Source organism: Sciurus vulgaris, assembly GCF_902686455.1.
Source record: "Sciurus vulgaris genome assembly, chromosome: 3".
NCBI classification, from domain to species: domain Eukaryota; kingdom Metazoa; phylum Chordata; class Mammalia; order Rodentia; family Sciuridae; genus Sciurus; species Sciurus vulgaris.
In genome coordinates this window covers 165,609,815-165,637,528 of record NC_136463.1, presented here as the reverse complement: position 1 = coordinate 165,637,528, position 27,714 = coordinate 165,609,815, and the positions used below count along the sequence as shown (strand labels likewise).

At 33.7% G+C, this 27,714-nt stretch overlaps 1 protein-coding gene across 6 annotated transcripts in view; it reads right to left on the bottom strand.

Moving 5' to 3' along the window:
- The window catches only part of SPAG16 (sperm associated antigen 16), a 1,132,889-nt gene that overhangs the window by 929,037 nt on the left and 176,138 nt on the right, over positions 1-27,714 (bottom strand). For all 6 annotated transcript variants that reach the window (XM_079132512.1, XM_079132513.1, XM_079132514.1 and 3 more), the window contains one exon: positions 10,401-10,528. In XM_079132512.1, coding sequence (XP_078988638.1) covers positions 10,401-10,528 — 128 coding nt within the window. The remainder of the gene's footprint in view (positions 1-10,400; positions 10,529-27,714) is intronic.

Here is a 27,714-nt window from a genome sequence, read left to right as displayed (position 1 = left end):
ACAATGTTCCACCAGCTCTGCTACTCCTGAGCCTGCCCACTTAACTTTAACTTTAAACAATGGCCCTTCCTGAGCACACATAAAGCTCCTAACATTGCACACTGAAACTGGAAAAGCTGCATAGATGTTTCTAGTTCTGTAACTTCCTAAATACCAAGAATAATGCTTACATAGTTTTTAACTTGATGAGACATATATAAATAAAGATTAGTGGCATAACTCATTAGATCTGCTTCTCCTTTAGACAGCAGCACTCCACATGATCCCAGATTTATAATCACAATTTGCATGTGTGAGTCTTTATTTTTCCAATCCCCCATTGCACCTCACCACAACCTTAAGTTTGGCCTCACTGGTCGCAGCAGGCACATTCATATGTTACTGGTAGGACCACAAATTGGTACAACCATTATGGAAAGCAGTATGGAGATTCCTCAGAAAACTTGGAATGGAACCACCATTTGAACCTGTTATCCCACTCCTTGGTTCAAACATAAAGGACTTAAAATCAGCATACTACAGTGATACAGGCACATCAATGTTTACAGCAGCTCAATTATAAATAGCCAAACTATGGAACCAACCTAGTTGCCCTTCAACAGATGAATGTCATATACATGCACAATGAAATATTTCTCAGCCTTAAAGAAGAAGAAATTATGGTATTTTCTGGTAGATGAATGGAGCTGGAGAATATCATGCTAAGCAAAATAAGCCAATCCCCAAACACCAAAGGCCAAATGTTTTCTCTGATATGTGGATGCTTATTCACAATGGGGGTGGGGCTTGGGAAAAATAGAGGTACTGTGGATTAGGCAGAGGGCAGGGAAGGGTGTGGGGGTAGGAAAGATAGTAGAATGATTCAAACATTTTTACCCTATATACACATAAAATTATAGGACTGGTGTGATTCTACAACATGTATGATCAGAAGAATGAGAAGTTATACTGCATTTATGTATGATGTGTCAAAATGCATTCTACTATCATGTCTAACTAATTAGAACAAATTTAAAAGTTTTTAAAAAGTAAATATGACTAGAAAAAAAGAAGAAATTTTCCATATTATTTCTATAGTGAGGTAAATAATACCTAACTTATTATCAAGGATAAGCTTGTTAGTCTCCTTAAGAAACCATTGATAATAGCCCAGTTTAACAAAACTACATGAAATTTTTAAAATTTGTCACTGGTATCCACAAGAATTGTTGGATACAAGATACTTTGGAAAGATTTAGTCTATAACACCATATTGAGATCAGAAATAAAGTTACATTTTCTCTCTTTCCCCAGAGTTACCAACTTTTTATATAGGAAGAGCCTCTATCACAAGCCCTGTGTCTCATTACCATTGACATACCTCCTGTTTAAAAGTACTTCCACATCCTGATATTTCTTTGATGTCTTTAGGAATTAGAGTTATTTGAAAATTAGGAACCAAAATGTTTGTTCAGGCATCTCTTACTCTCTTTTGAGTAAAATATGAAAAAGAATACTCTGGAGTAATGTAAACAATTTAATCTTCATTCTAGGATATGACAGCTGGGCTCCTTTTTCCACGTTTCCTCTAACACCAATCCTAGACCCACTATCAATAAGTGATAATCTAGATAATCTAGATCATGTAATGAAATGATAATACTCAGAAGTAAACCTCTCTGGCTTCCTTCCCCCACCCTATTCCCAATGGTTAAGCCCCATGGTAGGATTTTAAATGTATTAACAGACTGGAACCTATTTGCTGCTTCTTCCTTCCTCATAGGATCCCTAATTTTGCCAAGTGTTCCTTTCATCCTTTTTTCATAGGTATAACATTTGCGTGTCAATGTTACTTGGAATGTTAATTTTTCCTTTTTATACATTATTATTATATACATAATACAATTCATCATAAACCCATGGATTCAATCTAGAATACACAATAAATACTCTATTTATATTTGTTGTTGAGCTTCCCCATGAAAACATTCTTCAGGCTTGTCAGACATATCCTCATTTCCCAAATGGAGAATAATGTGGAATAGACTTACCAAGAAAATTCAATGGGACAGGTAGGGAATAGACTGGGAGATGATGAAGCAAAAGTCAAGATTTCAAGTTAGCATGTTCAAGCTAAATGTTAGTTGGTCATAAAAATTCCGAATCAAGTGAAAGAAGTTAAAAATGCAAAAAAAAAAAAAAATTAAAGTAGTAGAGTCAGGTATTACTTTAGTCAGCTTTTTCATTGTGGTGACTAAATGATCTAACCCACACAATTACAGAGGAGGAAAGGTTTAATTTTAGGGCTCACGGTTTCAGAGGTCTTAGTCTATAGACAGCTAGCCCCATTCCTTGGGGTTTGAGGTGAGGCAAAATATCATGGCAGAAGAGCACGCAGAGGGAAGTAGCTTGCATAATCAGAAAGCAGAGAGAGAGAATCTCCACTCACCAGATACAAATATATACCCAAAGTCACACCCCAATTCCCACCTCCTCCAGCCACACCCTACCACTTCAGTTACCACTCAGTTAATCCCTATCAGGAGATTAACTCACTGATTAGATTAAGACTCTCATAACCCAATCATTTCTCCTCTGAACCTTCTTGCATTGTCTCATAGTTGAGTTTTTGTAGAATACTTCACATCCAAACAATAACAAAAAGTCTTAGGGATATTCTTAAAAGAAATGTCTGGAAACTGACAGAAGATAATACAAAATAAGAGAATGGGGGATGACTATTGATACTAACAAACAAGATTAAGAAATTTAGAAAGTCAGGCAAATAAGGCAGGCTATATTAGGGGGGCCTCTTTTATACTCCCTGATGAATGTGAGAGAACTGGACCTTGAATGCATGAAGGAGGTGATGTAGTTATTGTGAAAGTAGTGCTTATAGCCACCAAATTTGCAGAGTATACCAGCTGTGGTTCTGACTATAGCATTTATAGAAACTTTTGAATATTCAGCTAAATTAATTTTAAAAGGCAGCATGACACTGCCTGATACCTGAGTTACAAATGGATGCTATATTTTTTTTTTTAAAAAGGAGGATACAGAACTACAAGGGCACAGAATATTTATATTATTGTGCTCTCAAGAGTCCTTCGGGGATTAAGAGACACAGACTCATAAATAAGCCACTGGAATTCAACCAGATATGTTCTATGTACCCCTATATTAACAATCCTCTATATTATGTGTGATGGGCTGACAGAGCTGACTCCATGAGAATGTTATAGGCCAGACTCTAAGGGAAATGACTAAACAGACTCCATTTTGCTCTGAGACTCCATGTTATGTAGGAAATGAGCTTCTCCCATGGGAACACCCTGCCTCTGTGCCCATCATCAGTTACTTGGTGTGACATGTTTAATAATATACAATGGCAACTCCTGTGTAGTAAAGAATTGCTCTCTTTTGATTCCTATTGCTCCTAAACAATGTACCATGTGAACAGTGATTATGTGGATGTTAGTAACCATTCTTTAATTTGTACCTAGGTGAGGGTCATTTTGACCCACTTCTCTCTCTGTTGATGATCTCATGATGTTAGTTCATAATTTTGAATCATGGCAACAGACATTTATGATTGATGTGATTTTGGTATAAGAACCCCTACAACCCTATAGCCATTTTGAGGGCCATTGTGTGAGACAGTCAGTTGGCCAGCTTAAATTTGGACTTCTCAGTGGTGATCGGTATGTTCTTAAGTTGCGCCCCATAACATATGTACTTACTGCCAAGAGACAAAAAGAAAATTTGGTTTAGGGATGGCAATACACTTTAGGTAGCTTGAGTATTTGCAAATGAAAGAAGGAAATAAAATGCATTCCAGTCATAAATATAAGCCCATATGTGAAGTCCTTAAGTAAATCCTTATGAACTCAGAGCAGAGTGGGTATAGGTGACAAAAGGCACAATAGAACTGCAAACATATGCTGGAGCTAAATTGGGAAAAGCCAAATGTGTCTTCAGGACTTGGAAAATAATCAAAGATTTAAAGCAAAAATAAGATACCAGATCTTCAATTTAGAAAGATTGTAATGATTGTAGTACAAAAAATAAATTCCAGTTGAAAGAGTGACTAGAGGCAAAGAGTCCTGGAGGGTCCTAAATAACAGATGATGGACTCTGATAGAAGTGAATGACTGAACAAGTAATGGTGAACATAGTATACACAGGCTTATGTGATCAACTGTGATAAATGAGCGATAAGGAGGACCTTAAAAGGACCCACAGGTCATCTTAGGTTACTATATAAATGATATAACACTAACTTAAATGGGAGAAAAAGGAGTAGCAGCAAAGGAGAATTGGCTTTTAGAACTGCTAAATTTTAGGTGTTCACAGATATGCAAGTTAAAATGTCCTATTTTATGAGGTACTCTGAATTAATGGTTATTGCCTTGGGATAATGTCAGTAGTTTTAAATTAAAGTTGAATCCAGAGCATAAATATTGTTATGTACGTTGAGTGTATAAGTCTAATAAAAAGTTTTATTGCTTTCTATTGGATTATAAAAGCACTACTAATATGAAAAAAATTAATGATATTAAACCAAAATGACAATATCATCCTAATTATGGCCATATAAGAAGTTTTCAAGATTGAATATTTAGACCTATCAGCATAAGCACTGGTGTTTACAACTCATTCATCATATAATTGAGACTCACAAGAAAAACCAATTGTGGCATTCCATTCCATATGCTTTGACTTTCAGATGAACAAAACACAAAATTTTAGCAAATTTAGGGAGACACCCCATTAAGTAATGGCAGAAATTGCTGGGACTACTAATTATTCACACTTTGCCCAGTCTACTAATTATTCATACTTTGCCCAGTCTTGCCACCTCTATTTAAACAGACTTATGTGTATGAATATAATATAGTTTGAAATACTAAAAAAGTTGTTAAAAAGAACAAGAGGTGTATCAGTACTTGTCCTAAACAACCTTCCCTGACATTGTATATTGCAAGATTAACCTTTGCTTTGAATCTCCATTTCCCTTTCTACTACATAGTAGATAATAAAAATATCAGTATGTAATGAAAGAAGATGGAATGAGAATTGTTTTCTATATTTACTGGAATATTATTAATGCACTGCCATTCCATGGAAATAGACCTGCCTTATCATCATATCAGACCCCAGAGAAAGTTTTACAGAAAAACTAAATGTCTTCATTTGGCTAAAAATAAAACTATGTCCTATGGGAGACAAACATAGTTTCATTTTTTTAACAACCTTAGTTACTAGGTGGGATTTTTATGCATTGTTGGCACTACACATAATTGCTATATATAATTATAATATGTCTAACAATACCTTCTTGTAGGTCACTGTGGTTATTACTATGGATCTAGATAATTAAAAGAGAATGAAAAATGGTTATAGCCCCAGAAGGGCAACTGTCGGTCTCTCACTGAGACAATGAAACACGGGGAATTGAAAATGCTTTACGCATCATCTGTGACCAATGTAAAAGCCCTTCCATAATTTTAGCTGTGAGTTGACCAAAAACAAATCAGAACACCTTCTGGAAGATGACAGCTGCTCAACAAACCTAAAGCATCTAAATAATTCCAAGTTGAAGAAAGATACATTCAAGGACACTAAAGACAATCTGAAATAAAAGGAAAATCTGATCTACTAACTAGATGATGTATTTATTCAAGGAACACACCCCCCAAAATAAACAGCTCATTAAAATGAATGTTTACATTTACTGTGAATCCATGTACATCTTCCTTCTTAAAAGTTAATGGCATAAATATTACAGTATCTTTATAGAATAGAAGCTAGCAGAACACCTTAGTACTTTGACAGTAAATTACAAAATGGGTAGAATACAGCTTTATGTTACAGAAAATGTTTCAAATTATTCTATACAGTACTTATAAATGATTACAAGTATTTTAAACTGCATGTAATTATTATCATTCTTCAGAGAAATTTCTTGAAGCTTCAGGGAACTGAAGTTCTTTCCCTTTCACAATTCAAAATTTAAATACCTACTTTGCTCTATGTTGCCTGCTTGTTTTAAGGAGATATAAATATTATAATAATAATGTTTATTATACATATAAATTTTAAAGTGTAAATACCTATAATTATAAAAGATATTTAATTTCAAAATTCACAATTTCAATGTGACTTTTAATCTCATGAAAACATAATTTACAAGAAAAACAACAAATAAGTTAAGGTTTATACTGACCAATGTTTAAAAATTACATTTCTATAATGCCCATTTTTATACGCTAAAAGCTACTCAGCCACTTTATTTCCAGTCTGTTTCAGTGGAAGTGCCTGGAACAGTATGGACACGAGCCTAACTACTTGCCAGTCATCACATTGTTGTGCAGTGTGCTCACTGCACAGTCAGGTATCCCATCCACACCTCAGCGCACTTGGAGGTTTCAGAGTCAACTTAACAAGCCCAGCCCCAATCCCACACTTGCCCCTCCATTTGTCTTCCCCACATAAGTTAAGGCTCACTCACTGGTAGATCTAATGATGAAAATCGAGGGTGAGGACATTGGAAATCAGAATGAGTCCTAGGCTTTTCCCCGACAGAAGTTTGCACAGGGTGGGTGGTACTTTTGCAAAAATGGGAAGGATTCAGAGAAGACTGAGTTTTCTGAAGAACAAAAGTTCTTGACAACTTGGAGAAGCCTAAGTATTCAAGCTCAGGAGAAATGTCAAGGGTAAAGATCCATATGAAGAGTATTTAAACATGGAGAAAGAATGAGACTACCAGAGAATGTGTAGCTGTGTGAGCTAGAGTCTAGGAGTTATTGACCAGAAATCTAACCCAAGAGGAGCAGTCACTGAAGATGGATAGGGACAAGTGTGGAAGTCAGCAGGAAAACCAGGACATGCCAGTAACAGGAGTCAGAAGAGGAAACAGGAGTGGTCAGTTGCCTCCACTGAGCTGAGGAGTGAAGAAAAGCAGAATCTGTAAGTGCCTCTGGTGGTGGATGTGGGAAGTGCTACTGACTCTGATAAAAGCCCTCTGCTTTCAAAGGATAGGGAAGGAAGGAACACCAAAGCTGGGGAGAATGGGAAGACCAAGTACGGTCTGTGCGCTTGGCCAGTTCTTTTGTCAACTTTTCAGTAAAAAAGAGTGGGGCATAAGGAAAGAGGAAGACTTGATAGGGAGTTCTCTGGACAAGAAAGGGAATTTTTTTTAACTAATGGAAGTTGCTAAAGCACATTTTCTAGGCTGAAGGGTACCACTCTGTAAGAGAAATGGACACCTACCTAAATTAGAACTTTAAAATTCTCTTAACTAATTTAATTTAAAATCCTTCTGGTTCTTTGACCTATGAAATTGCACTCTATAAAAATGCAAATTAGACATTAAAAATTTTTAAATTATCTGAATTTTAATAGGCATTATTATGACTTTGAAAAACATAGTAAAGCATACATTTTGATAAATCTACCTTTCCAGAAGAAGAATACATAATTAGCAAATTATGTACTTAAACACAATCTACGTTGAAAGCAATTATCCTAGGGCATGCTTAGTGTGAGGAAGGAAAAGATTTTTTACCTAAATCATGGGTCATACAGTTGTATGCTACTGGTAAATTATATGTCAAACTACGAAAATAGAAATTATTTCCTCAGAAGTTTTCATTAAGAAAACATGTAGCACACTTGTTGCTATTGAGTTTTTGAGTTAACCAGATCTGATACAAATTCTTTTTCTGTGATCCTCAAGGTGTCTGAGCTTTGTGTGTGTATGTGTGTCTCTGTGTGTGCAGTGCAACAAAGAGACAGAGAGAAAGAAATAGGAACAATAACTGCCTTAGTGACATGAATGTCAGAGATAGTGTGTCCAAAGCAATGATTCTTGGCATTTATAGGTGCTTAGTAAAACATTATTATTATTATTGATATTCTGCTCGTTATTATTGTCATTATTATTGTTATATTTTTGAAATTGAGGAACCTACATACCATAGTTGAAGAACTTTCTTTTCACTAATGATAACTGCCAATCAAAAATAAATAAACAAATAACTTGATGATCATTTTTTAACAAAGTTTTTTTCTTCCCTCAAGAAGCATATAACTTAGTCAATAAACACTTCATTGAAGATCTACTTAGTACAAAGACTGTTTCTCTGTGTCTGGCAGGAGCATACTCTGGTTTTAAAATTAAGAGACTGAAATTTTTTGAGAAACGTTAAGAATTTTATATTGAATTTTATATTAAGACTGCTAAGGATTGATATTATAGAATGAGGATGAAGAGAAAGAAGTGGTAGAACAAAATAGGTGGGAGAAGCACAACACATGGTAAAGAAGACATGGTGGTGTAGAGAAGCAGAGACATGTTAAAAATGAAGTAGACAGGAAAAAAAAAAAAAAAAAGGGCCAGGTAAATGAACTGTCCCAAAGTGACAACTTAACATAACCTTCTTTGAAGGTATGTTACCCTAAGAGATTAGATATTATTCTTTCTACTGATGTTTCATTTTTCTGCTACCTAACTCATAATGCTAGATTCTTCTCTCCTAATGGCCCAGCGAGTAAAGATTATGACAGAAATTATTTACCTGGATTGCAGTAGTTTTCAGGGCAGCTATATTACCAAAGGCTGGAAATCCAAATTTTATCTTTGACTAAGAACTAAATGTTTCTTTCTTTCTCTTCTTCACATTTTTATTTAATAAAAGTTTTCCTTTAACCTCTACTTAATTGCTCAAGTGACCAAGTGTTCCTGTTCTGGCTGTCAAACACACAAGCTGTGCTTATAAGCTACACTCCAACTACTCAGAGCTCTCCAATGATATCCAAGTAGATTAGCAACCGCTCCCACCAGCCAAGGTCCCTGACTGCAACAGGAAAAGCAGTTTGTTACTAAACCTCTTCATAAGCCTGTTGTGTTTTCCACTGTAATGTAATTAAATATTAATTAAGGTGATGAAATACAAGTATAATACAATCAATGTCAATGAAAATTGAATTAATGTTATAAAAAGGTGGTGAGATCATCTTCCAAGAGTTCAAAGTTCTTATTTTAGATTAAGGAAATCACAAATTAAAAATATAGATGATGCATTGCTGGCATAGCTTATGTACGAAATATAGTGCAGAATAACAATGAACAATTTAAGGAAAAGTCATGACCTTACATCAAAACACTGGCATGTGTACACACATACACCTGTCTGAAGTTGAAACAGAACATTAACATAGGAATTTAATATTTTATGTTTTTCTTTAAGTTCCAACAGAACTTTTCAATTCATTAACCTCCAGTTTTGGTCACAGCAATTAGGACTGTTATGCTCCTTAATAATATGAAAAAGAAGAAAAAATGAGAATATAATGAATGAAGGAAGGCATACTACTAAGAAAGGGCATTTTAAATTTTAAAGGTTGAAAGAGGAATATTTTGAATAGCTTACTCTGTGAACAATAACTAAGATCAATTGCATATATACCTTGAAAAATGTATTTGACCAAATTGAAGAAATTAAAAGAATACATTGAATAAGGAAAAAAAAAATGAAATAGATCAAAGGCAATATTCTTGCTACTAGGAACAAGTCAAACAAACAGGATTTAGAAAGTACATTACACATACCAGAAGATTGAGAGTTTAGGGAACTTTATGAAATTTTTTTCTGTATATTTTTGTATAAACTATAGATTTCTTTGACGAACAATTATATGTACTTTGAATTATAAGACCAAATGTAAGAAAATATTGTTATTACCTGTCATAATCAAAATGATACACCCATGATTATCCACAAAAGCTAATAATTTACTAAAATTTTAATGTACCACAGAATATATAAAACATGCAGAATCCCCACAGAAATATTTTTCTCAAAAAATCTGAATAATAATACTATGACTTTTGTAAGTTTTAGAATTAGTTTTCCCTTAATCTAAATATGAACAATCATGAAACAATACATTTTAATAAATGTCAAGTTCTAAGTTTTGTCTTTAAGCCAATTTTAGCTCATGAGATTATAGCTCTCAAAAAATACAACTGAAAAGGTATATTAATAGGGAAGAAGTATAATGATAAAATTGGTAAGTAAAAAAACAACCAAAAAATAAAATTTATAGTTGCTGGGATTCCATCTCTAAAATAATCCTAGAAACCTCTCTAAAAATGATTTGTGCATTATTTTAAGCCAGAACTCTTAACCTCTACAATAATAATACACAATAGTGTACTTAGTCTGTACTGCCACCAAGTGCCTAAACCAATTAAAGATTATTACAGCAACTATAAGCAGATTCTTTTAGTGCTATGACTAGCAATTTGGAAACAGGCTAAGAGTAAATCCCTTCAACCATGAATGGCTGTAAGAGTCCACAATTTAGACATAACAACAAAATCTCAAAGGCATTATTAATAAAACATAGAATCCTACCAGCTCACTGGAAGTTCATGAAGTCTAAAAATGTTAATCAGCTTGTAGTCAAATTTTGCTGGAGGAAGATTTTCTGTACATAAATTCAAGTTTGGATTTTGTTGTATATTGATGGGAAATTCTGAATCCTAGAAAAAAAAAAGGAAAAAAAAGCTTTGTGTCAAATTTCAAATCACTGTACACATTGATAATCAGAAACAAAATGTTCTCCTCTGACTCTCACTTTCAGTCCTTTGTTTTCCATTTTTGTTTTGAAAAAATATGAAAGAAAAGTACATACCATGCACATAAGCAATTTTAATTATAAGCTGTGTGTCACAAGTTAAAAATTACTTTAAAACACATCCTTTGTGAATTCCAATGAAGTACAAAATAACATTGTCTTATATTATTGGCCAATTGTCATTTTTCAATGCACTTTCCATCCCCAAAGAAATGTCCAAAAATACTTGCACTAGGCAACAGAACAATGCTTGTTTACAGATTAATTGTGGTTTTCTTCTTTAAACCCAAGGAAACAGGATTAATTTAAAGGCACAGCTGAAGGTAAAACACCTCTACCCTCCTTTTAAATCATATACATTAACCATTTGTTTGTTATATATACATTGCCACTTGTTGGTAACCTCCTTTCCCACCAAGAAACTCCGAGGGTAACTTAGTCTACGAGAAAGGAGTTTCTCATGTGTGGAAAGAAGTTATGCACTCAATACTTAATGACAGATGGATGAATTGCTCAAGTCTACAATACAAAGGAAGTAATCAGTTCTCTTCTATTTCATTTAACTCTTTAAAACTGACTTTCAGATGGAGGCATATATTCAATTTTCCATCATTCATTCATTTATTTAAAAACCATTTAGAAGTACCCCTTTTCCCAAATATTCTAGGCATGGGATATCCATCAGTGAGCAAAGCAGATGAACAAGCCTGGCCCTCACATTCTAATGGATTCTTTAATATACCCTCAGAACTGGAAAATGATTCTCATAAATGAGGTAACATTTTTCTGATTAACCAGGTAATACACATTCATATAGAAATTTTTTGCATTTCATGATACCACAAAGAAATAAATTAGTGCAATCTTAGTCTCGCCACTGAAATATAATTATTATTAACATTTTGGTTTAATTAATTTGTTCTCTTTCTCAATTTTTACAAAGTTGTGATGATGCTCTATTATTCATCATCTGGTTTTCACCTAACACTATAACTGCATTTTCACATCATTTAGTCTGTTTTGAAAGAATAAGTGTCTTCTTTTACATAATAGTCAACTATTTTGTCTCATTATTAATATTATGAACAACTTTCTGTCTATAAATCTCTACTTCACTGATATTTCCTTAAAGCACAGTTCTAGAAGTATAAATAAATAATTCAAATAAAATATATATTCGACAAAAACACGATACCTCTTCACAGATTGCTTTGCAGAAATTCTGTTCAAATTGTCCTTCTGCCAGTCACAGAGTACTGTGTGTAGTTCACTATTACATCTTTGTCAATAGTGTACACACACACACACACACACACACACACACACACATAAAATAGTCCATTCATTCAACAATTATTTCTTTTGGCTAAATTTATTAAGTCTCTACTTCATGATAGGGGCAAGTTTCAGTTCTTATACTACAGAACAAAACAAAATAGATAAAATTAACTTCCCTGTGGAATTTGTATTCTAAGAGGAAAATGCAAAAGACAATAAATAATGATAAACTATCTCTATGAGGTTAAAGTCTATGGGAAAAAAATAATTCACATATAAAACTGTATTTAATTTATATTTTTAAATTGTTTAGGTTACACTTATATATTTCTCTTTTTGTTCCTGTACTTAATTTTTTTCTGAATTGCATTGTTATGTCTTTTGTCCACTTGTTTTATTGTTGTGTGATATTTTAATGATGCTACTTGGGTTGGAAATGGAGGGAGGGTAAATGACTATGCTGAAAAATACAAATAGAGCAAAGTGGATCAGAGCTCAGGCATATAATTTTTGACAACACAGAAATATCTCCAATCATAAACTTATTACCTCCATCAATTTTATAAGCATTGCTAAGCAAATTATTATATAAAATGAATAAAATCAATCATTTAATAAAACCTAACCAACTAGGTCCTATTGCCCATTTCTGTAACTCAGAAGAAGATAAGAAAATATAATAATAACTGAATAACTATTTTAAAAGAGTTTTAATAAGAGCAAAAAAATTCTGGTAATATTAATCCTATATAAATATAGATGAACTTGCAAAAACAAAACATAAAACCTGTATATTACCCAGTTAATATGCTGCAGTACTCCAAGAGACAATAGCCAATGAAAGGTAAGCAGGTTCAATGAGGTAAATGTAGAATACACAAGCCAGGGCAATGCATAAAAGACAGGAAGTAAAATAAATTGTAAAACTGTTCTTCCAAGCTACATAACCATTATCATTTCTTTGTATTGACAAGATACAATTGGAAGGCAAACTCAGCTCTCAGTACTATGCTTTGATAGTTAGTGGTTCTCAAATCTGATTATGCATTTCAAATCACTAGGCAGCTTTTCAAAAAATTCCACAATCACTGATCCCACTCCAAACCAATTGAATAATGATTTCTTAGAATAAGGCTCTGACAGTAGCATTATTTTAAAGCTCCCTATATGAAAAAAAAAGTTACAGTTGAAAATTATGGCTTTCTTCAGTAAGTTAGTTGTAATGAATTTGGTCAAGATGTTTCAACAAATATTCAAAGCTGTATTTTCTTGTCTGTAAATTATAAGCAAAAAAATTGAGACTCAAGGTTTTATTTTCTATTTTAACACTTGACAGCATAGAAATCCCTTTCCTTTGAAGTTATCTTCTAAAAAATAAAAAAGAACTGCACAGTAATTTTTAATACTATAAAATAAAGCTAAGCCTTTACAAATATTATAAACAAAATTATACCTGTTTCATAGATTACTATAAAAATTGAGTGAGATAAGATCTCTAAAGCACTCATCATATGCCTGGATCCTAGTAAATCTTTAATAAGCATTAACTATTATTGTTTCTATTTTTATTATTTTTGTAGTTAGTGGCACATGTTAATTTCAACTATTTAGTAAATTCATTATGAATTATTTCATACCTATTAATTGTAAAATAATTTTATATTAACCAAATTATAGATTTAATATTCTCTTAGGATACTGATTGAAGCAAACTTGATTTTAGTATGTTCCTACTTGTCAGAATCCCAGTCCCATATCAACTTAACCACTGTCTATCTTGATCTATCTCAGCATCAGTGATAATGGGATTTCTTGCTTCATGAGTCATTTGGGATTAAATCTTATCTTGCTATTTATATGCAAAGGAGGACCTGATGGGCATCAATTTCTCTGTTTCGGTAATATATCAGCTAGACATTGCATGTATCTATCCCTATGAAGAAACCAACTATGTATTGATACTCTTTCCACATGAGTCTATTGGGTACCCAGGCCCTGTATCCATGCCACTTGACAGGGGTCTGCTTTTCTATCTTCTTCTTAGCCTTCTATTGAACCAACATTCAGGGGAATTATCCCAAACAATTTGTGAACCAGTTCAAAATTATTCACTCAAGCCTATACTTAACAGTTGTCTATCCTATGTTAGGAACTATCTCAATTACCAGGTCAAAAATATAAGTAGGATATATTTGTTCCACTCCAAAGACTCAAACTTCTGTAAGAAAACAACATAAATGAAAAACCATATCATTGATAAACACTCATGTACAAATATGAAGAAGCTATGAAGGTGAAGAAATAAGTAAAAAAACTATTAGAATAGGGGGTATCCAATTGTCATTAATTGTAGGTAGATAACACAGATAGATGAATAGATAGGATATATGAAGCCAAAAGGAGAAAGGATCTGTAAAGAGGCCTTATCACTAGAGATGACTAATAATAATGAGTAAACTTCACATATGCAATGAATGACATAAAGTTATAAAATAAAAATATTCCATTAACTCTAGTAACAATAAGATATAAAATGCACAATAAAACATTAATAAGAAATGTGTTTCTTTACAGACAGAAAACTACTTTATTCAGAGATACTCAAAACAAGACCTGATTAGTTTAGGTATTTCCTGGACTCACCAAGTCTGTTGACAAAAGTCTTAAGATTGATTTGATATTGAATGCAATTGTCATCAAAATTTCAGTGTGAATCAGGGAGCTTATCTTAGAGTAGTCTTGCTGTCACTGACCAAACATGTTAGGAAATGATGGTGTTAATCATTGGCCATTTACATTGATTTTTAAAAAGATAAGGTTAAAACGTTAATGTTTTAAAGTCAAACTTTTAAAAATACACCACATTAAAATAGATTTTAATCAGGGTTTTCATTATTTAGCTTAATTCCTCAAGTGGGAAAGAATTTAGAGAAATGGAAAATTTTGTTCAGGCTTCTATGCCCTCATTATTTCATTCGTCACTCAAGCAGTCCAGTACCTGTTGACACACTTCACACATCACTAACTATGAATGACTGACAGCTGACATTATCAGTGAGCCTTGATTGAGCTAATTGACTTTCACAGTCAGTATGAAAATTATAGTGAGCCACGGAAAGCATTACTTATGAATTTGTTCAACTCAACTATCATGACCATTTGCATTACTGTGGCCTTCCATAACAGGGAGAAGTATTACACTTGAAAAATACTGTCTTACCAAATGCACCTAAGTATTTTTTTAAATTTAGGACTCCTAAAGTATCTAATTATTCTTTACTCTTTCTATCACTGAGACATTCTGTACTTTGACCCATATCAAATTAAGCTGAAGCAAAAAGACTAACAAAAATAAAATATACAGATATTGCACTCTCACTTGAAAACTCTACAATATCACCAGATCTTTAAAGTGTATTTCTAGACGAAATAGTTTATTCATACCATAAACTAATAGAACAGAGATCCAAGATATACCTGATTTAAAACCATAGGAAATGGTGTTAGATTTACAATTAGAATGTGAAATATTTTTCATGAAAGGGTATTAAGAAATACTTTTGGAGTAACATCAAAGTCTAAACCAAACAAACTGCCAAGCTTAGAAAATAATTATCTTTTACATTTAAATAAGTGTATATTTTATTATGTTCAATGATAAAGAATATTATTTTTAAAATCTCAACCTCCATTAGTCAACTTCAGCAGCTGGGAACTTAGGTGAAATGCAAATTCTCAAGCTCCACCTTAAACATAAAAAAGCAGAAACACTGGGAATGGAGCCCAACAATTTGTTTTTAACCAGGTCTCCAAGTATTCTAATGCTTGCTGAAGTTTGAGATCCCATCTGAATAAGAACACATCCTTCAAAATTTAACAAATAGCAAACTTAGCTGAAAACATTTGTAAAACGTTATCTATAATTACATTATCTATATCTATATATAGTATATTATATACTATATATATGCTACATATATTTCCTAATCATAGATGTGTGTGTGTGTGTGTGTTTATGTGTGTGTGTGTGTCCTTATATATCCTCTTTTTTTTTTGAGGTGAGACTAGATTCTCCATTTTGCCAATTTCCTTCAAAGTTCTTGTCTCACAAATTTGAAAAATAAAATCTGTGAACAATAATAGGAGGGAAGTGTGAATGCAATAGGATTTATTTAAGCAGGAGAAGACAGGGTAAACTCCCACTATGCAGAAGGAGGCCAGACAGCAGAAAAAGAAAACCCTTTTCGTATACCAGCTTAGGAGCTTATATAGTTCTGGACAGAGCATGGAGCCAAATCTATGTTAAATAGGCATTGAGAATAGCACCAATATCAATGGTCAAAAATATATGTAAGGTTCCAATTTCAATCTACAACATATGGCTTTCCAGTTTTTCCAGCACCATTTGTTGAAGAGGCTATCTTTTCTCTAATGTATGTTTATGGAGCCTTTGTCTAGTATAAGATAACTGTATTTATGTGGGTATGTCTCTGTATCTTCTAGTTCTTTCCAGTGATCTTCATTCTATTTTTCTACCAATACCATGCCATTTTTGTTACTATAGATTGTGAAACCTCCTGCATTACTTTTCTCACTAAGGATTGCTTTGTCTGTTTTGGGTCTCTTATTTTTCCAAATGAATTTCATGACTGCTTTTTCTATTTCTATGAATAGCATCATTGGAATTTGAATGGAAATTGCATTAAATCTACATAGTGCTTTAAACCACAGACCCTGCACCTACTAGAAGGAAAAGTAGGCCCAACTCTCCAACATATTGGCTCAGGAATGGACTTCCTCAATAAGACTCCTAAAGCACAAGAAGTTAAACCAATAATCAATAAGTAGGATGGCATCAAACTAAAAAGCTTCTTCACAGCAAAGGAAACAATCAAGAACATGAATGGCCTGCAGAATGGGAGAAAATCTTTGTCACCTGCACCTCAGATGTATCTCCACAATATACAAAGAACTCAAAACATTTAACACCAACAAAACAAATAACCCAATCAATAAATGCACAAAGGAACTGAACAGGCACTTCACAGAAGGAATATGAATGGTCAAATATACAAAAAAATGTTCAACATCTCTAGTAGTTAGAAAAATGCAAATTAAAAATACAACAGAAATTCCATCTCACTCCAGTCAGAATGGCAATTATTAAGAATATAAGTAAAAATAAAGATTGGTAAGGATGTGGAGAAAAATGTTCACTCTCACACAGCTGGTGGGACTGAAAAGTGGTGCAACAACTCTGGAAAGCAGTATGGAGATTTCCCAGAAAACTTGGAATGGAACCACCATTACACCCAGTTATCCCACTCCTTGGCTTATACCCAAAGGACAGAAAATCAGCATACTACACTGACACACCCACACCAATATTTATAGCAGCTCAATTTACAATAACTAAGCAATGGAACCAGCCTAGGTAACCTTCAACAGATGAATGGATATTAAAAAGGTGACCAGGCCCACCACCCACACAAATTTCCAGCACCGAGGCCCATGCACCAGCCCATGCCCACTGTCTTCAGCACCCACACTGGGACTAGTCATCTATCAGTATGTGGGGTCACCTCTGCCTGCTAGCATTGATTATTCCCAACCTGAGGATACTATCCATAGTGGTGATCCTTCCTGGGTCCCTGCATTATCAAGTTCCTCTCAGGCATCAGGGTACTGAAGACAAGGAGGTTTGAAAAGTACAGTATAGTTTTATTGTAGTTTTTAAATTAGTATTATTATAATTATTCCTTTTATACCTACTATTATTCCTACTTTTTTCTTTTAATATTTTTCTTACTCTCCCTGTTTTCCTCTTATCTATCTGTTTCCTTGGAGTTTCTTTCCCCTTTTCTCATGCTAACAACCTATTTCTTTTAATTCCACTTTCACTATTGCTATGACATAGTACCTCTATAGACTCACTTATTATCTCATTAATGTTATATACCATCCCCATCCCCATCCTCTTTATCCACCCTTAGAAATTGTGGTCCTTATTGCAAACCTATTGGTTATCCTGTAGATAATAACTGAACTCATCATTTCTGTTTATTAAGACAATATGACTAATATCTTAATAGGGACTATTTGGGTTAAAGATGCATAGTGTTTGTATGGTGTGCTGTTCATATTGTTCTCTCAATTCAAGGTATTGGAAAACTGCAGGGACATTATAAGTCTACAGGGGGGAAACTGCAACATCAGATTCACACTGCTAGAGGGGAAGATACATGAACAACATGAGAAAACAAGGGAAGAAGTTTCCAAACAAACCTAGATGCTATATCAATAAAATCTAATGACAACGTGGTAGAAGAAATGCAGAAAGGGAGCTCAGACTGTACATAATTAAAGTGATCCAGAAGCAAACAATGAAATAAGAGAGTAAATGCAGGCAATAAATGATTGCACCAATAAACAGCTAAAAGAGCAAATGCAGGAAGCAAAAGATCATTTCAATATAGAGATAGAGATTCTGGAGAAAAAAAACCAGAAATCCTTGAAATGAAGGAAACAATAAACCAAATTAAAAATTCAATAGAAAGCAAAACCAATAGGCTAGATCACTTGGAAGGCAGAACCTCAGACAATGAAGACAAAATATTTAATCTTGAAAACAAAGTTGACCAAAGAGAGAACATGGTAAGAAATCATGAATGGAACCTCCAAGAATTATGGGACATCATGAAAAGACCAAATTTAAGAATTATCAGGATTGAGGAAGACACAGAGATATAAACCAAAGGAATGAACAATTAATTCAATGAAATAATATCAGAAAATTTCCCAAATCTCAAGAATGAAATGGAAAATCAAATGTAAGAGGCTTACAGGGCACCAATGTACAAAACTGTAACAGGTCCACACCAAGGCACATTATAATGAAAATACCTAACATACAAAATAAGGATAGAATTTTAAAGGCTGCAAGAGAAAAGCATCAGATTACATATGGGAGGAAACCAATATGGATATCAGCAGATTTCTCAGCATAGACCCTAAAAGCAAGAAGAACCTGGAACAACATATTTCAAGCTCTGAAAGAAAATGGATGCCAACCAAGAATCTTATACCCACCAAAACTTACCTTCAGATATGATGATGAAATAAAATCCTTCCATGATAAACAAGCTAAAAGAATTTACAAATAGAAAGTCGGCAATACAGAATATTCTCAGCAAAATATTCCATGAGGAAAAAATGAAAAACAATGATGTAAGTCAGCATTGAGAAAAACTACCCTAAAGGAATAACCAATTTAATGAAAAACTAAGTCAAGTAAAAAGCCAAAAATAAGCCAAAATGACCAGAAATAGAAGTCATATCTCAATAATAACCCTGAATGTTATTATTGAATGTTACTGGCCTAAACTTATCAATCAAAAGACACAGACTGAAAGATTGGATTAAAAGAAAGATCCAACAATATGCTGCCTTCAAGAGATTCATCTTACAGAAAAAGATACCCACAGACTAAAGGTGAAAGGATGGGAAAAAACATACCCCACACACAGACTCAGTAAAAATTTAGAGGTAAACGAGAACAATACAACATATCAAAATCTCTGGGAAGTGAGGAAAGCAGTACTAAGAGGAAAATTCATTGCATGGAGCTCATTCAATAAAAGAAGAAAAAGTCAATAAATAAACTACCTAACATTACAGCTCAAAGCCTTGGGGGGGGGGGAGAGATCAACACCAAAAGCGGAAGATAGGAAATAATTAAAATCAGAGCTGAAATCAATGAAATTGAAACAAAAGAAACAATTCAAAAAGTTGACAAAACAAAAAGGTGGTTCTATGAAAAAATAAACAAAATTGATAAACCCTTAGCCACACTACTGAAAAAGAGGAGAAAATTCAAATTACTAAAATCCGTGATGAAAAAGGAAATATCACGACAGACACTATTGAAATACAAAACATAATTAGAAGCTATTTTGAAAACCTATACTCCAACCAAATAGAAATTCTTGAAGACACTGACAGGTTTCTAGAGATATATGATCCACAAAAACTGAATCTGGAGGACATACACAATTTAAATAGACCAATTTCAAGCAGTGAAATAGAAGAAGTCATCAAAAGCCTACACACCAAGAAAAGTTCAGGACCAGATGGATTCTCAGCTGAGTTCTACAAGACCTTCAAAGAAGAACTCATTCCAATTCTCTTCAAAGCACTCCATGATGTGTCTCTGTCTGGTTTAGGTATCAGGGTAATATTGGCTTCATAGAATGACTTTGGGAGGGTTCCCTCCTCTTCTATTTCATGGAATACTTTGAGAAGTAATGGAATGAGCTCTTCTTTAAAGGTTTTGTAAACTCAGCTGAGAACCCATGTGGTCTTGGACTTTTCTTTGTTGGTAGGCTTTTGATGACTTCTTCAATTTCATTACTTGAAATTGGTCTATTTAAATTGTGTATGTCCGCCTCGTCAGTTTAGGCAATTCATTGTCTCTAGAAACCTGTTGATGTCTTCGAAATTTTCTATTTTGTTGGAGTAGAGATTTTCAAAATAGCTTCTAATTATGTTTTGTATATCAACATGTCTGTTGTGATATTTACTTCTTCATTCCGAATTTTATTAATTTGGGTTTTCTCTCTTCTTCTCTTTCTTAGTGTGCCTAAGGGTTTATCAATTTTGTTTATTTTTTCAAAGAACCAACTACTTATTTTGTCAATTTTTTGAATTGTTTCTTTTGTTTCAATTTCATTGATTTCAGCTCTGATTTTAACTATTTCCTGTCTTCTACTGCTTTTGGGGGTGGTCTGTTCTTCTTTTGCTAGAGCTTTGAGCTGTAGTGTTAGATCATTAATTTGTTGATTTTTTCTTCTTCTATTGAATGCACTCCAAGAAACAAATTTCCCTCTAAGCACTGCTTTCATAGTGTCCCAGAGATTTTGATATGGTTTCTTTGTTCTCATTTACCTCTAAGAATTTTTTAATTTCCTTCCTGATATCTTCTGTTATCCATTCATCATATAATAGCATATTGTTTAATCTCCAGATAAAGAAAACCTTAGAAGATGGAAAGATCTCCCCCGTTCTTGGACAGGCAGAATTAATATTGTCAAAATGGCCATACTACCAAAAGTGCTACACGGATTCAATGCAATTCCAATTAAAATCCCAATGACGTACCCTACAGAAATAGGGCACGCAATCATGAAATTCACCTGGAAGAATAAGAAACCCAGAATAGCTAAAGCAATCCTTCACAGGAAAAATGAAGCTGGGGGTATCGCAATACCAAAACTTCAACTATACTACAAAGCAATAGTAACAAAAACAGCATGGTATTGGTAACAAATAGACAAGTAGATCAATGGTTCAGAATAGAGGACACAGACACAAACCAAAATGAATACAATTTTCTAATACTAGACAAAGGGGCCAAAAATATGCAATGGAGAAAAGATAGCCTCTTCAACAAATGGTGCTGGGAAAATTGGAAACCCATATGCAACAGAATGAAACTAAACCCCTATCTCTCACCATGCATGAAACTCAACTCAAAATGGATTAAGGAACTTGAAATCAGACCAGAGACCCTGCAGATTATAGAAGAAAAAGTAGGTCCAGATCATCAACATGTTGGCTTAGGACCAGACTTCCTCAACAGGACTCCCATAGCACAAGAAATAAATGCAAGAATCAATAACTGGGATAGATTCAAACTAAATAGCTTTCTCTCAGCAAAGGAAGCTATCAGCAATGCGAAGAAAGAGCCTACAGAGTGGGAGAAAATCTTTGCCAATCATACTTCAGATAGAGCACTAATCTCCAAAATTCATAAAGAACTCAAAAAACTCTACACCAAGAATACAAATAACCCAATCAACAAATGGGCTAAGGATATGAACAGACACTTCACAGAAGAAGATCTACAAGCAACCAACAAACATATGAAAAAATGTTCACCATCTTTAGTAATAAGAGAAATGCAAATCAAAACCACCCTAAGATTCCATCTCACCCCACTTAGAATGGTGATTATCAAGAATAGAAGCAACAACAGGTGTTCATGAGGATGTGGGGGAAAAGGTACACTCATACATTGCTGGTGGGGCTGCAAATTAGTGCAGCCACTCTGGAAAGCAATGTGGAGATTCCTTAGAAAACTTGGAATGGAACCACCATTTGACCCAGGTATCCCACTCCTCGGCCTATACCCAAAGGACTTAAAATAAGCATACTACAGAGATACAGCCACATCAATGTTCATAGCTGCTCAATTCACAATAGCCAGACTGTGGAACCAACCTAGATGCCCTTCAATTGATGAATGGTTAAAGAAACTGTGATATATATATATATATATATATATATATATATATATATACCACATATATATATATGCACAATGGAATATTAGCCATAAAGAATGATAAATTTATGGCATTTACAGGCAAATGGATGGAATTGGAGAATATTATGCTAAGTGTGATAAGCCAATCTCAAAATATCAAAGGTTGAATGATCTCTCTGATAAGTGGATGCTGACACATAATGGGGGGTGGGAGGGGTTAGTGTTAGTGTTAGGGTTAGGGTTAGGGAGAGGGGCAAGAATGGAAGAAGAATGGAATGTGTAGAGGGAAAAGAGGGCTGGGAGGGCTGAGGGGGAAGGGGAAAATAACAGAATGAATCAAACAACATTACCCTTGGTAAATTTATGATTACACAAATGGTATGCCTTTACTCCATGTACAAACAGAGAAACAACATGCATCCCATTTGTTTACAATAAAAAAAAGAAAAGAAAAAAAAGCACTCCATGAAATAAAAGTGGAGGAAACCCTTCCAAACTCATTTCTATGAAGCTAATATCACCCTGATACCAAAACCAGACAGAGACATTGAGGAAAGAAAATTTCAGACCAATATCCCTAATGAACATAGATGCAAAAATTCATAACAAAATTCTAGCAAATCACATACAAAAAAAAAATATCAAAAAGATGGTGCGCCATGCTCAAGTGGGTTTCATCCTAGGGATGCAAGGTTGTTCAATATCCAGAAATCAATAAATGTAATTCACCACATCAACAGGCTTAAAGTTAAGAATCACATGATTATTTCAATAGAAGCAGAGCAAGCATTCAATACACACCTCTTCATGCTCAACACATTAGAAAAAATAAGGATAGTAGGAGCATACCTCAACATTGTAAAGGCCATCTACGCTAAGCCCTGGCCAATAGTATTCTAAATGGTGAAAAACTGAAAGCATTCCCCCTAAAAACTGGAACAAGGCAGGGATGCCCTCTTTCACCAGTTCTATTTAACATCATCCTTGAAATTCTAGCCAGAGCAATCAGACAGACCAAAGAAATTAAAGGGATATGAATAGGAAAAGAAGAACTCAAACTATCCCTATTTGCTGATGACATGATTATATATTTAGAGGAGCTGAAACATTCCTCCAGAAAACTTCTAGAACTCACAAATGAATTCAGTAAAGTAGCAGGATATAAAATCAAAACTCATAAATCTAATGCATTTTTATTCATAATTGATAAATCCTCTGAAAGAGAAATTAGGAAAACTACCCCATTCACAATAGCCTCAAAAAATAAATAAATAAAGTACTTGGGAATCAAGCTAACAAAAGAGGCAAAAGTCCTCTACAATGAGAACTACAGAACACTAAAGAAAGAAATTGAAGAAAACCTTGAAAGATGGAAAGATCTCCCATGTTCTTGGATAGGCAGAATTAATATTGTCAAAATGGCCATACTACAAAAGTGCTATACAGATTCAATGCAATTCCAATTAAAATCCCAATGATGTATCTTACAGAAATAGAGCAAGAAAATATGAAATTCATCTGGAAGAATAAGAAACCAGAATAGCTAAAGCAATCCTTAGCAGGAAGAGTGAAGCAGGTGGTATTGCAATCCCAGAACTTCAACTATACTACAAAGCAATAGTAACAAAAATGGCATGGTATTGGCACCAAAATAGACAGGTAGACCAATGGTAAAGAACAGAAGCCACAGAGACGAACCCACATAAATACAGTTTTCTCATACTAGACAAAGGTGCCAAAAACATACAATAGAGAAAAGATAGCCTCTTCAACAAATGGTGCTGAGAAAACTGGATATCGATATGCAGCAAAATGAAACTAAACCCCTATATCTCACCCTGCACAAAACTAAACTAAAAATGGATCAAAGACCTAGAATTATATCAGAGACCCTGCACCAAACAGAAGAAAAAGTAGGTCCAAATATTCATCATGTCAGCTTAGGATCAGACTTCTTTAACATGATTCCCAAAGCAAAAGAAATAAAAGCAAGAATCAATAATCAGGATAGATTCAAATTAAAAAGCTTTTTCTCAGGAAAGGAAACAATTAACAATGTGAAGAGAGAGCCTACAGAGTGGGAGATCTTTGCCACCCACACTTCAGATACAGCACTAATCTCCAGAATCTGTAAAGAACTCAAAAAACTTTACACCAAGAATAAAATAACCCAATCAACAAATGGGCTAAGGAAATGAGCAGATGCTTCACAGAGAAAGATCTACAAGCAATCAACAGATATATGAAAAATGTTCAACATCTAAATGGATGGGGTTGGATAATATCATGCTAAGTAAAATAAGCAAACTTAAAAAACCAAAGGCCAAATGATTTCTCTGTTAAGTGGATGATGAACATTACGGGGGTTGGGGGGTGGAAGAGGTACGGGTAGAATGGAGGAAGGATGGATTGTGTAGAGCAAAATAAGGGGTGGGGAAGGGGTGAGGGAAGGAAAAATAATAGAATGAGACAAACATCATTACCCTACGTACGTGTATGATTACGCAAATGGTATGCCTCTACTTCATGTACAATCAGAGAAACAATAGTTGTGTGCCATTTGTTTACAATTAATCAAAGTTAAAAAGAATGTGGTATGTATACACAATGGAATATTACTCAGCTATAACAAAAACTGAAATTATGGCATTTTCCAGTAAATGGATGGAACTGGAGGCTATCATGCTAAGTGAAATAAGCCAGTCCCAAAAAATCAAAGGATGAATGTTCTCTCCAATATATGGATACTAACCCATAATAATGGGGGGTTGGGGAAGAATAGATATTCATTGCACTAGACAAAGGGGAATGAAGGGAAGAGAGGGGGGAATAGGATAGGAAAAATAGTAGAATGAATTGGACATAACTTACCTATGCTCATATATGAATGCATGACCAGTGTAACTTAACATCATGTACAACCATAAGAAAGGGATCAAAATTCAAATGGGTTGTACTCCATGTATGTTTAATAAGTTAAAATATACCCTAGTGTCATGTATATCTAAAAACAACACATTTTTTAAAATCTATGTAAAACAGACATTGAAAAAGTATTGGCTGTGTCCTTTAGCCTGAGTTTTCCTAATTCCCATTGGGTTCATTCCCACCTTCCAGTTTCCCACCTTTTGTTTTCCATCTCTGGGACAAAGGAAGTGGCCTCATGAAACAGGACTTGATGATGCTCATTAATATTTCTTTTCCTTTTCTTTTTCTTTTTCTTTTTTTTTTATTTTTTTAATTTTAGCACCAGGCATTGAATACAGAGGGACTAAACACTGAGCCATATCCCCAGTCCCTTCACTTTTTAGTTTTGAAAAGGTGAAGGTTGCTTAAAGTTTCACTGAATTTCTGGGTCTGGCTTTGAACTTGTGATCCTCTTGCCTCAACCTCCTGAGCCATTGGAATTACAGGCATGTGCAACGACAACTGGCCTGGTGCTCATTAATATTTCTACCTGTTAGGACCTCAACTGGGGCCACTGAGCAATTTCTGATTGGTGACCATTGACTATTCTTATTCAATATTAGGATTATATATACATATATATATACAGATTATATATACATATATACAGAAATATATAAAATGGGATAATATGCTACTATATATCTATATATTTCCTATTCATAGATATGTATATCCTTATATATCCTCATATAATATGTTCTATATATCATGTAGATAATATATTCTACATAATAAGATATATACACATACACACAAATATATGTGTATATAATGCTACTATAAGAACCTGAAGAAAATGAATAAATTTTTGGCATTCATTATCTTAAATAAACTCTATGATACTAAAATGATTACTTATATCAATAAAATGTAATGCACATGTATTAATGTGACCCATTATACACTTTTATTATTTATATTACTGAAGTAGCATCAAAAGAACATAACAAAATCCTAGCTAATCAGGAATCAACTGCAAATTTCTTGGATTTTGTTTTTTAGGCAAATAAACACTCTCACCTTTCATTTGTCATATATAATTTTTATTCACATAACTACACTCATTTAAAATTGTCAACTTATAATTAAACTTGGGATAAAAGATAAGAACAGTAGAAGATGGTATAGTTAAAATTATTATTAAAAATAATTTCTACCATTTATTCAATAACATACATACATACTCTCAAAATTTCATAACAGTTTTGCATATTGGATATTATTCACTTTAACAGCTAGAGAAAAATGGAGCTCAAGTAAAATAATGACATTCACAGGGCTGAAAATCTCATCAATTGGTGGTACCGGGATCCAGATTCCACCTTCCTAGTCACAGAGCATAAGTTTTTTCTTTCCCCCACAGCTCCGGAAACCATACAAGTCTTACTTGTGTCCCCAACTGGATCCAGTTAATAAGATCCAATAATGAAACCAAATAGTTCTTAAGATGTGCCTTTTCTTCCAGCATAAAAGGATGACTTAGGCTGCCTAACTGTACAAATCTTAAAGAGCTCCTGGTATTGCTGGGAAGAATGCCACATCCATTCAGGAAAGGAGTGAAAGGAGTATAAACACAATGAAACGGTGGGTCCCTTTCATTGCAACACTGCTATTATATAAGGGTAATTTATCACTCCCATTTTACTGATAGACAGATTTAGGCTAAAATAATTATGTTATGAATTTATTAGGTTAAAAAACAAATTAAAATCCAAGTTTGCTTGATTTCAGTATTTTTTCATTAATCCATATTTCCACAGCTCTTTCATAAAGGCCTATTGTTTTAAACCTTTACAGTCTCTTTAAAAATTAATAAATGAATAAATAAAGATAATGAAGTCTTTTTTTTAAATAACATGGCAATCTTTATGAACACTACCAATAACACATCTGACTACTTCTTAGTTCTTCTGTTATCTTCCTATTATAACAGTTATAACTATTTCTGTCCTTTTCTTGATCCCTCTTTCCTGCTGTTTCTAATATTCTATAGGCCACAAGATAACACAATCAGACTTATTAACTGTGCCAATAAGATTCTGTGTTAGGACCTTCTATACATAGGTGATTTTCATGCAGGGCCTTGTCTCCAGTGAGATCCCTACACTCTTCACTTCCTTCAGAATTTAAGACTATATTTTCAAAAACTGAAGTCTCCAGTAGAGTCAATGTGGATTATTCAATTAGCATTATTCTGAAACTTGCTTTAACTATTTGAGAAGAAAATCTTACCTTGCATACAAATTAATTCTAGTTGGATAGGAGTTCAACGTTTTTTAAAAATTATAAAAGACCAGGAAAAGCATAAGAAAAACTTAATATGATATTAGAATAATGAAGTCCTTTCTAAGCGTGACATTAAGGAAGAAATCACGAAATAAAAGAGTTGCATTTAATTGCATTATATTTTAAGCTTCTGAAACTAAAAAATCAAAGGAAAATGTCATTATGTAATAGTAATAATATTAATATTAATAAAATTATACAAAAAATAAATTTTTAAATCAATCTTTAAAAAT